Genomic DNA, 14,137 nt, shown 5'->3' with positions numbered 1-14,137 from the left:
TCTCAAGAGACTGTTATAACAGGCACTTGTGAATGTCTTGAGATAAACAGGTTTTGTTGATCTGCTTAGCGCTAGTTGGAACCCTGAAAATTGTTGAGAAATTGTTTCTAGTTTTTGACGTGAACTCTCAATAAGCTTTTAGCTTATTGTGCCTGAAGCTCTGCTTGAAGAGGCTTAAATTCTCTACAGTGCAATACAATACAACGCAACACAGAGTCTTTACAGCATTTAGGGAGTTCTTCAGTCCCCCGCTCGCAGAATAAACACAAAAAGTTCCACCGAACCACTGCCCTGCTCGACACCGAGCATCTCGCGTTTGCTAAAATGCAGGATCCTCTGTACTTAAAATGAATAATTCTACGCAACATTAGAATTTCAGTTCCACACCAAAGATGCGTGCCTTCTGATGCGTGCCTGCTGTCTATGCAGGTACCGTACGATCTGTAGAAACATATTATCGCTACTTTGTTTTGCCTTCTCGCGATTAATATCAGTTTAGTAGCATCATGTGGCGAAAACGGTGTTTTTTTTCTTTGTTTACTTCACACAACCGCATTCGTCATATTTCACATGACTGACATTCTCATATTCTCGATAAGCAAATTCACTAACCTTTGCTTCTGACGACTTTCTTTTTCTAACTTTAATATTTTGTGATGGATTTTCATACTTTCAAAGTTAATAATAAGACCGAGAGTCTTAGTCTGGGATGACGGTAAAACAATAAAAATCTATACATAAAAGGCACGAGATGCGGCCTCATGACTAATGAAGAAACACATTTTTCGAATGCAATCTTCGTATAACAGAAAGGGGGGAAAGCTGATTAGAAGAAGAACCCGCTTTAGTTTTCTGTATGAAAGGAATCAAAATTATGCATACGGTGAATTCTGTTTTCATCGCATGGTGGCAAGTGATACGAATTATTTCAGTTCATTTAAATCATTTTCCACATCGCTCTTTGTAATCTTCGGTATGAAATCAGATAATAAAAGTGACTCACCTGTTTAAGGATGCCGGCTGCCATTTCATGACCACAGTCAAAGATCACATGAAACTCTTTCCCTCGTTTCATTTCTTTAAGAAGGGGCTTGGCATCTTTTGTTTCTGCTGGTAGCTGCCGGATTTTTAATCGGATGTTGTAACGAGATGGAGCCTTGATGAGCTCCTGTAATCGAATCAGACCTAAGCGGGAGAGAGAGACGGAGAGGGAGAGAGAATATAAATAAGGCTATTACAGAATTACAGGAATAGTTCGCCCCAAAATGGAAATACTGTCATCATTTACTCACCCTGATGTTGAAAGGCATTTTTTTTCCTTTCGCGGAACACAAATGGACAAGCATCGTTTATATTGTCGCGAAAATAACCTGCCGTGACAAGTCTGAATGTGACGAGCGATATTTGTTTATTTCCTTTATTCGTGGAGGAGCGCGGTTTGAACAATCAGAAAAAAAAGAAGAAGAAAAAAATCGTTAAGCTATGCTAAATGATGACAGAATTGTAATTACGGTGTGAAGTATTCCTTTAAATGTACACCGTAGCATCAGAAATATCATTCGGAGCCATCTATATAAAAGCTCCATTTCATTTAATCCTTATCTTTCTAATTAGAAGAACATAAGAAAGCCGTACGATGTTTAAAGTCATAATATTTGGGGGGGAAATGAAATTGTTAAGCTGCATGGCCCCTTGCTATCTATCTCTCTTCCAGCTCTCTTGTTCTCTTCTCTATTAACTGCTTCCCAGTGAAATGTTGGACACTCCTGTCAATGAAATGCCACCTCCTAATGTAATGAAACATCACATTCCCACTTCAAAAGGTCATCAGCTGAAAAAAAAATGATATCTAGGTTGCCCCCAAAATCCCATCGCCCTCATTTACTTCACACAATAGAGGATTTATATCTTCCTAGTTACTCAACTATTCAAAACCAAACAGGAAATCATAGAGCTAGCGTCTTCCTGAATCTGTTCCCACATTGTTCTTGTCCCAAATGCCACAGGACTGTGATGTGCGCCGTTTTTAATTTTACGATTCAGTGCTGCGAACTCTACTCAGTGTGTCACCAAAGCATGGACACAAAAGAGGGCCACCTTCATCGGGTCATCTCTCCTTTTTATAATGTGATTTTTTGACGTTTTTTCACATTTTGTAACATTTTCAAAGTGTAAGGAAGTGGGTTCAGATGGAAGTAAATCTATGCTGTTTGTTGCACATATGCTACCCTGAACCGCAAAACCAGTCAAAGTAGCTCATACAGCAAGTATGATACATTTATTTTGTAAATTTCCTACCATAAATCAAAACTTTTTTTTATTAGTAAAATGCATTGCTAAGAACTCATATAGACAACTTTAAAGAATATTTTTTCAGTATTTATATACATATATTTTTTTTTTTGCTACCTCAGATTCCATGTTTTCAAATAGTTGTTGTCACGAATTCAGCTTATGAACTTCCATTCCCTCACCACCAGAGGTCAGCTCTTGCACTGCACTACATTACTACTGGACTCCATTTCCCATACTCCATTGCACAGATTGGTTTACGCCTGCATTCAATTACACTCTCTCACCTGATTACACAGCTGTATCCAGTCGAACACACGCTACTTAAGCATTGAACTTCCTGTCACTCATCGCCGAGTATTGTTCAGCATGTATCACTATTAGCGATAGCTGCTTTACAAAGCCATTTCCTGTTTTGGAGTCTAGTCTAGTCTAGTCGTAGTTTCTGCCTTGTCTTTTTCTCTTGTGTTCTGATTTCTGCCTGCTTTTGGATTACGCCTTTCATTTTGCCATCTGGGTTTTGTTTGCCCCGTCTGGATTTTTGATGCGTACCTGGATTATCTCTCTCTTTGCCTAGCCTTATAGAATACCGAATACCGAAACTGGACTGTTTTGTCATTTGCCTTTGATTTACCTGTCTGCCATTATTTGACACATCCTGTGTTTGTGACCACTTCTGTCAAAATAAAAGCCCTGCAGCTGGATCCGTGTGTCTCTGGTCTCGTCATCCCCATTACAGATGTATCTCAAGTTAAATATTGTATTGTCCTAACAAACCATTGTAATTTAACAAAAATTAATAAATAAATTACCCTTATGACGGGTTTTGTGGTCCATAATTACATATTGCAGCAGTTTGGAAACAAAATGTCTAGTCTACAATTATTCAGTGAGTCTATGTTGGTATTTTCTTTGCTGTGTCTCATGTCTTTACTTACATTTTTGCCTGTATATACAAATTCAATGCAAAAATATTTTTTATTTATATATATATATATATATATATATATATATATATATATATATTATATATATATATATATACATGATTGTTAGGTTTTAGTGAAGGCGGTATGTTCTTTTCAAACACAAAAAAGACTTTTAGCACCACTCACCACTTCAGATAAAGCTGAATGCACTTTTAAAACAACATGCAAGAAGCAACTTAATACCTTTTTGCAGAAATGTCACCTCAGGCAAGTTTTTCCAAAGAGCCCGGGTTGCTCATCACACAAAGCAAGTGAATTAATCTACAAATGTTTATTTACCATTATGCAAACATCGCTAGCTAACAATTAGCACGTATTACCACCTTTATTTACTATCCTGCTCAACACAAGTCTTTGGCGTGTTTAGTGCTCTTAGCTGATCTCCTTTTTTTGGGTTGGTTTTAAAGATGTTTTTGGCTGGACCAGCTAAGTTAAGACCAGCTTTAACCAGGATTTCTGCCACACAATTTGAATGAAAAAAAGAAACTTGACCAAGCTGGCGGTTTCGCTGATTCGGCTGGTCGACCATCTGATCTCCCAGGCTGACCAGCAGACAAGCCCCAAAAATCTGACCAACCATCTGCCTGCTGTAATGTTTTTGTTATTAGTTTTTCTTTCTTTCTTTCTTTCTTTCTTTCTTCTGCATAGCAACTAGTCTTAGTACAGTTAAAAAGTGTGCTCCTTATCAGTTAATGAAATTATGAACCTTAACTTTACTTTTTCATCGTTGTTATGCAGATGTGAAAATGCAAGAACCGAGAGGGTATTAGCCCACCAATCAAAACGAATGGGTTATTAAACGTAATACTATACACAATAATGACATTAAATGAACAGCTTTTAAAATGCGCGAACTGTAGCATGGTTAACTTAATTTGTATGCGCTGATCAGATGTTTATGCTAGCTGATATGGCTTCCCGTGGGTCACTGTTTTAGGCAGGTTTGCTCTTCCATTCCTTTGCATAAATGAAAAACTGCATGTGGTGATCTTTACTGATTGTGTCTAATACCTTCCAACCGTTTGTTGATTCATATTTAACAAAGCATATATATTTCATCAACTCAAAACCCATCTGGGAGCCCCATAACAGCCCATAATAAATATCCGTGGAGAGGTTGCATCGTTCAAGCGCTCCCTGCCAAAAAAAAGGCCTGTCTGACTTGTAATCCTCTGCGGTTGTCTGGTCCTTCTCCAGAAGAGTGCCGCTATGAGCTATAGTGATGTGAGATGAATGCTGCTTCCCTTTGGCGTTAATTGAAGAGGAACGTGAAAGCTGACTTCTGACTCAAAGCTCTGAACGCTTCAGACGGGAAGGTCAAGGTTAATGTAGCCTTGACTGTATTTATCCGTGGCTAAATGCGTGGAACAAATTGATTGAGATTAAAATCAGGTCACAGGCACGACAAAATGCAAAGGTTTTACACTTTGAAGAAACTTCTACACCCACGTTTTCTCATTAATATCAGAAGCATTCTGAGATCTGGAAGGATATTTGAAAACTTCATCCTTTGAGGATAAAAGCCCCTTCTGGTAAGTTAAGAACCGACTTGGCTGTGATATAGCAATGAAACCTCGCATGAATATCTGTGAGTGGATATCCGATGTATTCTTATGCATTTTGTTCGACTAATTTCGCATTAGATGCTGGCTTTTTTAACAGTCGCTGGCAGTTTTTAGCCTGCCGTTTTTGGGAGGGGGATCTTTAAAGGATTTGGCTGGAATGAAATTATCTTTAGGTTAAATTAAACTATCATTTTGCCCCAGGCATAATCATCCACTCGTTTAAAAGCGCATTATTAGTTTAAATTTAGCACATAAGCAGCAAAGAGGCTCAGATTACAATGGTTGCATTAAAATGATATTAAGACTATGAATTATTTCGTAGCAATAAAAATGGCGGTTTCAAAGCGGCAGTTATCAAAGCAATTATTAGGACATTACAGTAAAGCCCTAAAAAATGACGCCTGTTTGGAAACGTGGCACTGCAGCTGTCTAAACAATCTCATGGCCACTGTTAGAGCATATGATGGGCTATGAAAAGCACCACTGGATTGGTGCACTCAGGCAGAATAAATTGAAACGGATGAAATGGTTTGATGAACGCAATTTCCTTTCTTGTGCTGATGTATCGAATAGCCACTAGCCAATGTGAGGTTGGCCCAAAGGTCTTTTATTCTAGAAGGCATTTTATTACCAAAAAAAAGATCATAAATGCATTTCATATGACTTACGGGCAATATTCCGAGTCTTACAATAGCAGCTGAAGTTAACTGAATGAGATTGAAGAGTCGAGATTTTTATTGAATTATAATTAATTAGTCTGTCCCTCACACAAAGCCATCATATGACTTCGAGGACTTCCAATAGACTATAATACTGGGTGAGATATTAGGAGATACCTACATAATATTATATGTTGAGTTCTTTAAAGTGTCTCTCTTGTTTTGCTATATTATCTGCACACTACTAAAACATATCGACAGATCAGAGTGAGCAAAATAAAGCGTAGTATAAGGGTTAATGTGAAACTGTAGGATACTGTATCGATGTAATTGTTTATTTTATATTGAAGACTATGCAGAGATACATTAGATGACATTAGATAATTTTATTTTTGTAGTTTTCATAGGTAAAGACTACAGATAGACCTACCTGACCAATATAGAGCATTGTAATAATTTCATTAGCGTTTTTGTTTTATTGTATATGTCTTATTGCTTTGTTTTTAACCTTAAAATTAATAAAAAAATATATAAATGTCGATCCAGTGTTTGCAGGTTATACGTTGCTGAAATGCAAAGTCTGTTATTTTATCTTAAAAAAATATATAAATGTCGATCCAGTGTTTGCAGGTTATACGTTGCTGAAATGCAAAGTCTGTTATTTTATCTTAAAGGTGGGGTGTGTACGTAGATTGTGTGTTGTTAAGTATTTGCTATTTCCTGTTCAAATGTGAGTTTTGCACTGACTCTGTGCAAGACATTGAAATGAATGGGTTTCACAGCGCAGTGCATTCTGCGCCATGTGTGAAAGGGTTTTAAAATGTGTTGTGCGTGTGTGTGTGTGTGTGTGTGTGTGTGAGAGAGAGAGAGAAAGAGTCAGGGTCACTCACATCACAGTGGAGTCAATCGTGGCTTGTGTACTGCTAATACATATGAGAACAGCGTCTGTCTCTGTTCCTCTTTTGGGCTGAAGTGATGATAAAATTACTAAATTATTAACTACCTTACATTTATTTTGACTGCTGAACTCGCGATTATGGTATGAGGAATTACATTTCCACCGCATACTTGTGTTATTCAGCCAATCACTACGCACCGTGTCGGCTGGCCAATCGCTGTGCTTGTCGGAAGGAGGGTCTTTGCAGAGGCAGGTAGAAACATTCATTTACGACTATGTCACAGCGGACACCTACAAATCTTTTCTTTCGGGCTTTAAATATTTTTGAAACAGTTCATCTTTTCATCGCATGTCTGTCTGCGAGCACTGTTCTTTCTCTGCCGATGCGGTTAGGCCACGAATGGCGACGATAACCTATTAATGCGATTCCCTTGACACATTTAATAATTTAACAGCATTTGTTTTCTGCAATGCAGACACATTCTATGTTCGACGGCTCGCATTTGCTTTGACAACTCGCATATGAACGTATAAATTATCAGAGTTCTTTATATGACACATCCCGCTAATAGAGCAAATTTTACTCTGTGCGCAGCGGCACTGATATATATATGAGCTACCTTAAACTTCCTTTTTCATTCCTTCGTCAAACACTGTACCGTATGTGTTGTATCTGAAGATTCTTTACAGGCATCTATAGTTCCCTTGAGAACTTTATAATCCATTGAACCGAAAAAAAGGTTAATTAAATAGTTACAAACCAATAATAATAAAGTATTTAACACTGAATGTTTCTGCATGGACATCAAAATTATTAGTGTTTGCTGCAAAAGGGCATTGCTGCAAAAACCCCTTGGAACCTTTTTTTTTTTTTAAGACTATGACATCTGAAAAAAATGCTGTGTGCACTGCCATTCATTTCTAACACAAGATTGAATTTAACAGCTGAGCAGTGTTGACAGAGCTTTGCGTTGCAGGCTGCCAGTCCACTTCTGCCATTTCAGAGCTGAGCCATTAGGGAATGCCATTATGGCTATTGATTTGCTTGTTTGCATTCGTTCATGAAGTTGTTGTACAGCGTGGAAAGAAAGACTTCTGTTGTGATTCTGAAGCAGGCCTCAGAACGGCCACCTCTTGTGAATCAGTGAATCAGTGTCTGAGCGTTTAACCATTATCCTGTCCATCATACTGTCTATCTTGTTTCTAGCCGTAAATCTGCATGTTTAAATTCAATTCGGTATATAATTCGGCAGCTGCAAATGTTGCCAGTGGTCCTTGAGACAGTTTTCAAAGCACGAGTAAATAATTACATGTAACTGATAGAATTTTAAAGCAATAAAATTAGTGTTGTGGACACTAATGGGTTTGTAAAAAATACTACCGCATTGATCTCAATATAAGATGACCCTGATTATAAGACGACTCTCCTTTTTTCAGAAATTATATATAAAAATATACACTTTTGATATACCTTATATCTTAATTATGTTTTTTTCATCTCATAGTAGCTTACCGCAATTGTATTAACGGTAGAATCTTTTTTGTAGTCTTCAAATATGTGTACTGTCTTCACTTACAGACGTGCAAATCAGGCTAACGTGACATTTGCGGCTGATTTCTGTTTTCACTCGCAATGTTTACAACACGCATTATATTACGAATTTCACAACCTGATCTCGTAAAAATATATCCCTGAATTACGACTCATAATTGCGCCGCCGCCCCTCCACTGTCTGTAGAGTCTGTAGAACGTTGTGTTATAAGACGGGGCGGGATCATGCGCGTATGGGATTGAAACCCAAGAGCGCACATTCTCATAATACGTTATAATTTATGATTTTGCAGGATTTTTGCAACGGGTAGGTAATTCGAGTAATTCGCATTTAATAACACTCATCAAAATATGTTTTAATTACAGTTCAGTAATTAAAACAGTCCAGTGCATTTAAACAAAACACATTTTGATTGACAATGATCATTTTTTTAACTTAAATATTAACACAAATATAGGTCGTACAAGGTACTTGCACGAATAACCTATAGGGTCGTTTTTTTGTTGGAGGACAGGCTGAAAATATGCCTTACACCAAATCCAACCTTAAACCTACCTGTAAAAGTAATATCAAAAGGCATTGTTGATGCAACCATTTCAACTTTGTTTTACGCAGATTTGATCCGTTTTGTCAAAACCATAGTTACACCTCAATGCAACATTGCATGTCACGTGAGCTACCAGATAAATCTACTTTGAAAACCCCTAGATAAGATATGCGTGATGCTAACATTCAAAAGCACCAGTTTTCAAATCTCCCAGCATATTAGTATTGCTTTGAAGTGATATACTTGTAGTAATTGTGAAATATTAAGCTTTATTAACCGAAACTCTGTACCAGGTACCAGGTATGTATTTCTTATTTGGTGCCACCTATTATTTTGAGCGTATTGTTGATATGTCAAAGTCTAGACCCCAAATTTAAGACAACTGTGTTTTTTTACCATGAAAAAAAACATAGTCTTATATTTGGTTCAAAACTGCATTTATGTCATAATTATACTTCCCCAGTTTAGTATTTAGAATTTTTTTGCCTTTAGCATGTCATTTTTTGCTCTTTTTAATTCTAAATGATTACTTAGTACCTCACAGTATCTCTTTTTTAAATCTCATAATTATGACTCTTAAGGTCATAATTATCATATATGGCGTAAATGGGATTCAATACTTTTTGAACCAGTGTCACTTGTTTTGTTCCAGAATGATTTGGCATTTTTTGAACCAATTGGTTGAGTGAATAATTCAGCAACTCTCAAAAAGACAATCATTTGTAACCAACTTATACTGTTTACAACAATATGTTCTTAAAATGTATATAAAATAAGGATGAAATGCAATGAAATATGTGAAACATGGGCCCGGTTTGATAGACAGGGCTTAGCCTAAACCAGGATTAGGCCACGGTTCAATTAGGACATCTAAGTAATTTTTATAAACATGCTTTAGAAAAAAGCATTACTGGTGTGCATCTTAAGTCAAAACAAAGGCACTGACATCTTTCAAGATCAGTTCAGTGCAAGTTTCTTTTAGTTGTCTGTCAGACTGGGGGAAGCATTATTAATTGTTTTAGAAAACACACGTGGAATTCAACAATCTGCACCATTCACTGGCTTCACAGTGAATTAATCAGCCAGTGAATGAACCCGTTTACCTAAACCTACAGTGTAAGCTGTAGTAATGTTAAAGATATTTGCTTAATCTAAGCAGTGTGCCTTGGTCTCTATTTAGGCCACATTTGTATGAACATGGCGTCACAGAATAATAGCGTGTTGTTGCTGTGCAGAATTGTGAATAAGGCTGAGTGAACGCTTTGGGAAATCTGGCAGCATATCCTCTAGTTGGCAAGTTTGCTCCTGAGGCGACCTCTGGCATATGGCATATGTACCCCTCACTGTGGTAGCACTTGCTGCCTACTGTTCTAACAGAGCCTGTCAACCAGGGGTTTGGCCATACTGTAGGCCAGACGGAGACCAGGAATGGTGCACGGTCCAAGCCAAAGGGTCAGTCTGCCTAAGGATGGCTGGAGAATAATCACAACAAACTACGAGCGCTAAAGCGGTCGAGCTCTCACCTGTGCTGTCATCGTAAACCACAGTGACCGTTTTCCACTTGAAGAAGTGAACCAAGTCTAAGATGGCTCTGCTGAGGGAGGAGAAGTCTGGGTAAAGGCTGACGTGAGAAGGAGTCGCGGTTGTCTGACACTTGGTGCTTCCACTTGGTCTGGATGTGCGGCACTCCCAGAGCGTTGCAGATGGACTGCACCGCGTTGGCCGAAGAACTGTGGGAGGGACCGAAGATGGCCGCCACACCCAGAGAGAGCTGGTCGCAAGCTGGAGACAGAGCACAAAAGCCTTATTTTCTGATTTTGTTATAATAGAAACACCAGAGCCCGATTCATAGCTACTTCCAGTGTCCAGAGTAATATTTATTGCAACAACAGTAACGCTGAACTCATTTACTTTTATACCCCATCGTTTTTTTGGCAAAGCCACTGTGCTTTAATTGCGTCTTTGTAATCTTTAAATAAACTGGCATGGAAAAAAAACACAGTTACAGTGGCAGCGGCTAATGGAGTGTATAATCATTATAAGAGAATTCAGATGTTTCCCCAGCGTGTAAATGACAGATGATTGCAGCCTGCGAACCTGTCTCAGGGGTATCAGTAGTTCACTGAATCACCCCTTCTGACTCATTACCTAAAACCAATCAATTCTCTCTGCATATGCACCAGACGGCTACTGATGTCCCCCTGTGGTTAAATGAATTCAATCTAAAGCCCACATCCTTCCTCATATATCTCACAGCACATTTGTCTCTGATAGCGTAGGGTCTCGCGGAAGACAGCTGACAGCTGGAGATGGCTTTACCTTTTCTGGAGGCCTCAAAGCTGTCGTGGATGTTTATCCTTTGGATGTCGTACGTGAGTGTGGTGTTTGGCAGTAAAGTTCTGTTCCTGTTGATTGTATTTAAAGCAAACTTAAAGGCAAGTTCTTCAGCACCAGATGGGCCACTTTCGATGGATTCGAATATACCCCCTAAAAGACAGAGAGAGAAAAAAGACAGTTTTATCAACCTCTCACCTTGTGGACCGTTTCCAGACAAAGAAATAAACAGCATCATATCGATATCAGTATATATCAATTGCAGTTATTAATCGATTTCTGTCATAATCCAAGATATACATAATGTTGAAAGCTAAATGAAAATACATTATAGTTTTAATTGGTATTAAATGCAACTAATTTAACTTAAGAGAGTTTTTGACTCACTTAAGTAGAACTTAAGTACATCTTTATATGACATTTTATAATTACTAGTACAATTAAGTGATATTTATTGAAATTAATATTAAATTACAGTTTTGTTTTAATATTCATATAATTTTAAGATTTGAAGTACACTATAAGTGCTAATTACATTTTTTTAAAATATTTTAAACTTTAAACTTTTCTTAACGAGCAAAGTTTTGTTCATGAGAAGTTAAACTGTAACTGTTTGAATCAGAAACACTGTAGTCCAAAACTAGAAATATCAGCTCGAGAAAAAAAACAAAAAAACTAAACTAATAAGTGATATGGCACCAGTGTGGGTTAAGTGCAGTAAATGTCAAATAACAGTGTAATGTAAGAAGTTGGAAGGAGAAAATATATTGCTGTTCAACCCATTCGAGCGTATAATAGATATATATCCAAGCTCCTTGCAGAAGGTATGTTTTTAGAGTGCAAGCTACACAACAGCTTTCCCTTTGTGAGTCTGCTTGACAGGCTGTATATAAATGGATGCCTTTAGTGTTGGGGACTGATGTGTTCTGATTGGCTGGCGAATCAATCAATCAAGCCCTGGGGAGCAGTGAAGCACAGCATAGAGAGATTGAAGTGTTTTGCTTGGGTCAGTCAGCAGTTTGCCCCTGTTGACTCACCATATGTCAGACTAGAGCTCGATTCGGTGTTTTACTTACACTCGCCGAAGGTTCCATCATTTAAATGATCCCTCAAGACGGAACAAACAATACCATTTCACCGGCACGCGCTCTCTTTATACGAACGTGCAGGACGAGAGCGAGTACTTTTAATCGGTGTCGTTTCAAACATCACCCACGGCTCAGGCTACCGCGATCGTAACAGTAGCGCAAGTCAATTCTGACGCGAACCGGTTGTCGAAACGTAAAAATAGCACGGATGAAGAAAGGAAAAAGACAGTAAATGAAAAGAGAGCGGTCGGAACGAATCCCTTAAAGCGTTTTCTGTAAAAGAAGAGGGAGAAATTGAGACGCTTGCACAAATCGCTCAGTCTTTTACAAAACAGAGAAGAAGAGGAATACAAGATGGCATAATCAAACAACCTCCCCGTGTGGATTTACTGTAATATGAAACAAAATATCCCTTTATGTTGGTAATTTTTCAGGAAATGTGTGCTCTAGTTTATAAGAGTGTCTGGGGTTTCAGTCACTGTTGCGACTATCATTACTATTCAGGGTTACATCACTTCAAAAGCTGAAATGTAATGAGCATGACCTGTCCGTTGCGATCATTATAGTGTTCCAAAGTAACGCAATGATTAAACAATTATTGAAAAAAGAGCGTCCATCTGCCAATATGACTAAATTGTATTTTATGGCATCTAGCTTTTAGCAGATTTTACAATATATCATATATGAAGAACTAGCTTTGCTATATTTATATATATATATATATATATATATATATATATATATATATATATATATATATATATATATATATATATACACGTTTTTAAAAGGTAATATTGATTTTCTGTATGAAAATAAATGAAAGGTCACTAAAGGTCATCAACTGATATTACAGAAGAAAGAATCAGGGCAGGTAACAACAAACATTCCCACAGGAAGTGCATTCATACATGTTAAATATCCATCATCCATCTCGTAACTCATAGGGGCGAGCTCTGACAGTGATAAACTGGGGCTTGTATGACATAATGAATCAATTTCCTGTGGGGAAATGTCAGTTTCTCAAAGAGATCTCTCAAGCACCTGAGAAACGTTTTCCAAGTCTGGCTTTTTCTATAGTCAATAAATAGCCTCAAATTAAGAACACGATTATTTATAACACAAAATGAACACCGTATTAAAGCTACTCCGGTTATAATGGACTGACGTTGCTTAAGATCTTGTGAGTGGTTAGGTGCTGAGTGTTTCTCTGCGAGGCTAATATCGAGGCTAATGTGAGCTTGTTAATACTTTTGAAATATTTTTTGTTTATTAGAGTATTAATTAATAGTGTTAATTAGTAGAATTGGATAGGGTAGGTAGAACGTTCACAAAGCATCCTCTACTCAGTGTATGTTGAGGAACCTTCAAAATAAAGTGTTAGCATATGTTTTGCAGACGCACTAAAAATAATCTCATCAAGGATCATTGACATGTAGTTAAAGATTACTTATTAACAGCTGTCTAAAGTGTGCCATCAATAAATATATATATATATATATATATATATATATATATATATATATATATATATATATATATATATATATATATATTCATAGCAAATGTGTCATATTACACATTCGTCTGATCTGATATCTGATCTTATGGGGAAAAAATAGTATTATTATTATTATTATTATTATTATTATTATTATAAGTGGTATTTGTCCACTTTAAGTAAAGTAAAATTGCAAGATATGAGACTTATAATGCATTATAACTATGAAACAAGTAGCTTAAGTGGATAAATTGTGTTCACTGTGAGTTATAAATGATCACACTCTTAAAGTATAACCACAAATAAGTAAATATTATAACACATTAATACTGTTTGTTTGAATATTCATGAGATGATACATATTATAAAGCTATTTATAATGCATTATGCATTCATTGTAATGCCTTAAGAATACCCTTATAATGTATAATAAATATGGGCTTCATAAGTGTTATAAAAAGGTATGAAAAAGACATTTGACTTAAAATTGTTTTCATGTCATTGCTTTAAATGAAGTATATTTTATAAAAAAAAATGAATAATGATAATAATAAAAAGCATTGCTTTGGCCATCAGCTATTTTAGCTAATCAACTGCATAAAATATTTTAAATCAATTGCATAAAATTGTAAAGCAACATATAAAGAAAAGTGATTACAAAAGTATTCTAAAATCGATTATTAGCACATTATATTATGACGAGATTACGTT

At 36.8% G+C, this 14,137-nt stretch overlaps 1 protein-coding gene across 1 annotated transcript in view; it reads right to left on the bottom strand.

Annotated features, from left to right (window-relative positions):
• The window catches only part of LOC122360342 (glutamate receptor ionotropic, kainate 2-like), a 102,648-nt gene that overhangs the window by 48,935 nt on the left and 39,576 nt on the right, over window positions 1-14,137 (bottom strand). Inside the window, 4 exon segments of the mRNA XM_043260862.1 lie at window positions 1,004-1,185; window positions 10,027-10,132; window positions 10,134-10,285; window positions 10,823-10,990. Of these exon segments, the coding sequence (XP_043116797.1) occupies window positions 1,004-1,185; window positions 10,027-10,132; window positions 10,134-10,285; window positions 10,823-10,990 (608 nt within the window).

The sequence above is a fragment of the Puntigrus tetrazona genome, chromosome 16 (assembly GCF_018831695.1).
Source record: "Puntigrus tetrazona isolate hp1 chromosome 16, ASM1883169v1, whole genome shotgun sequence".
Taxonomy (NCBI): Eukaryota; Metazoa; Chordata; class Actinopteri; order Cypriniformes; family Cyprinidae; genus Puntigrus; species Puntigrus tetrazona.
This window is presented reverse-complemented; position numbering and strand designations above follow the sequence as displayed.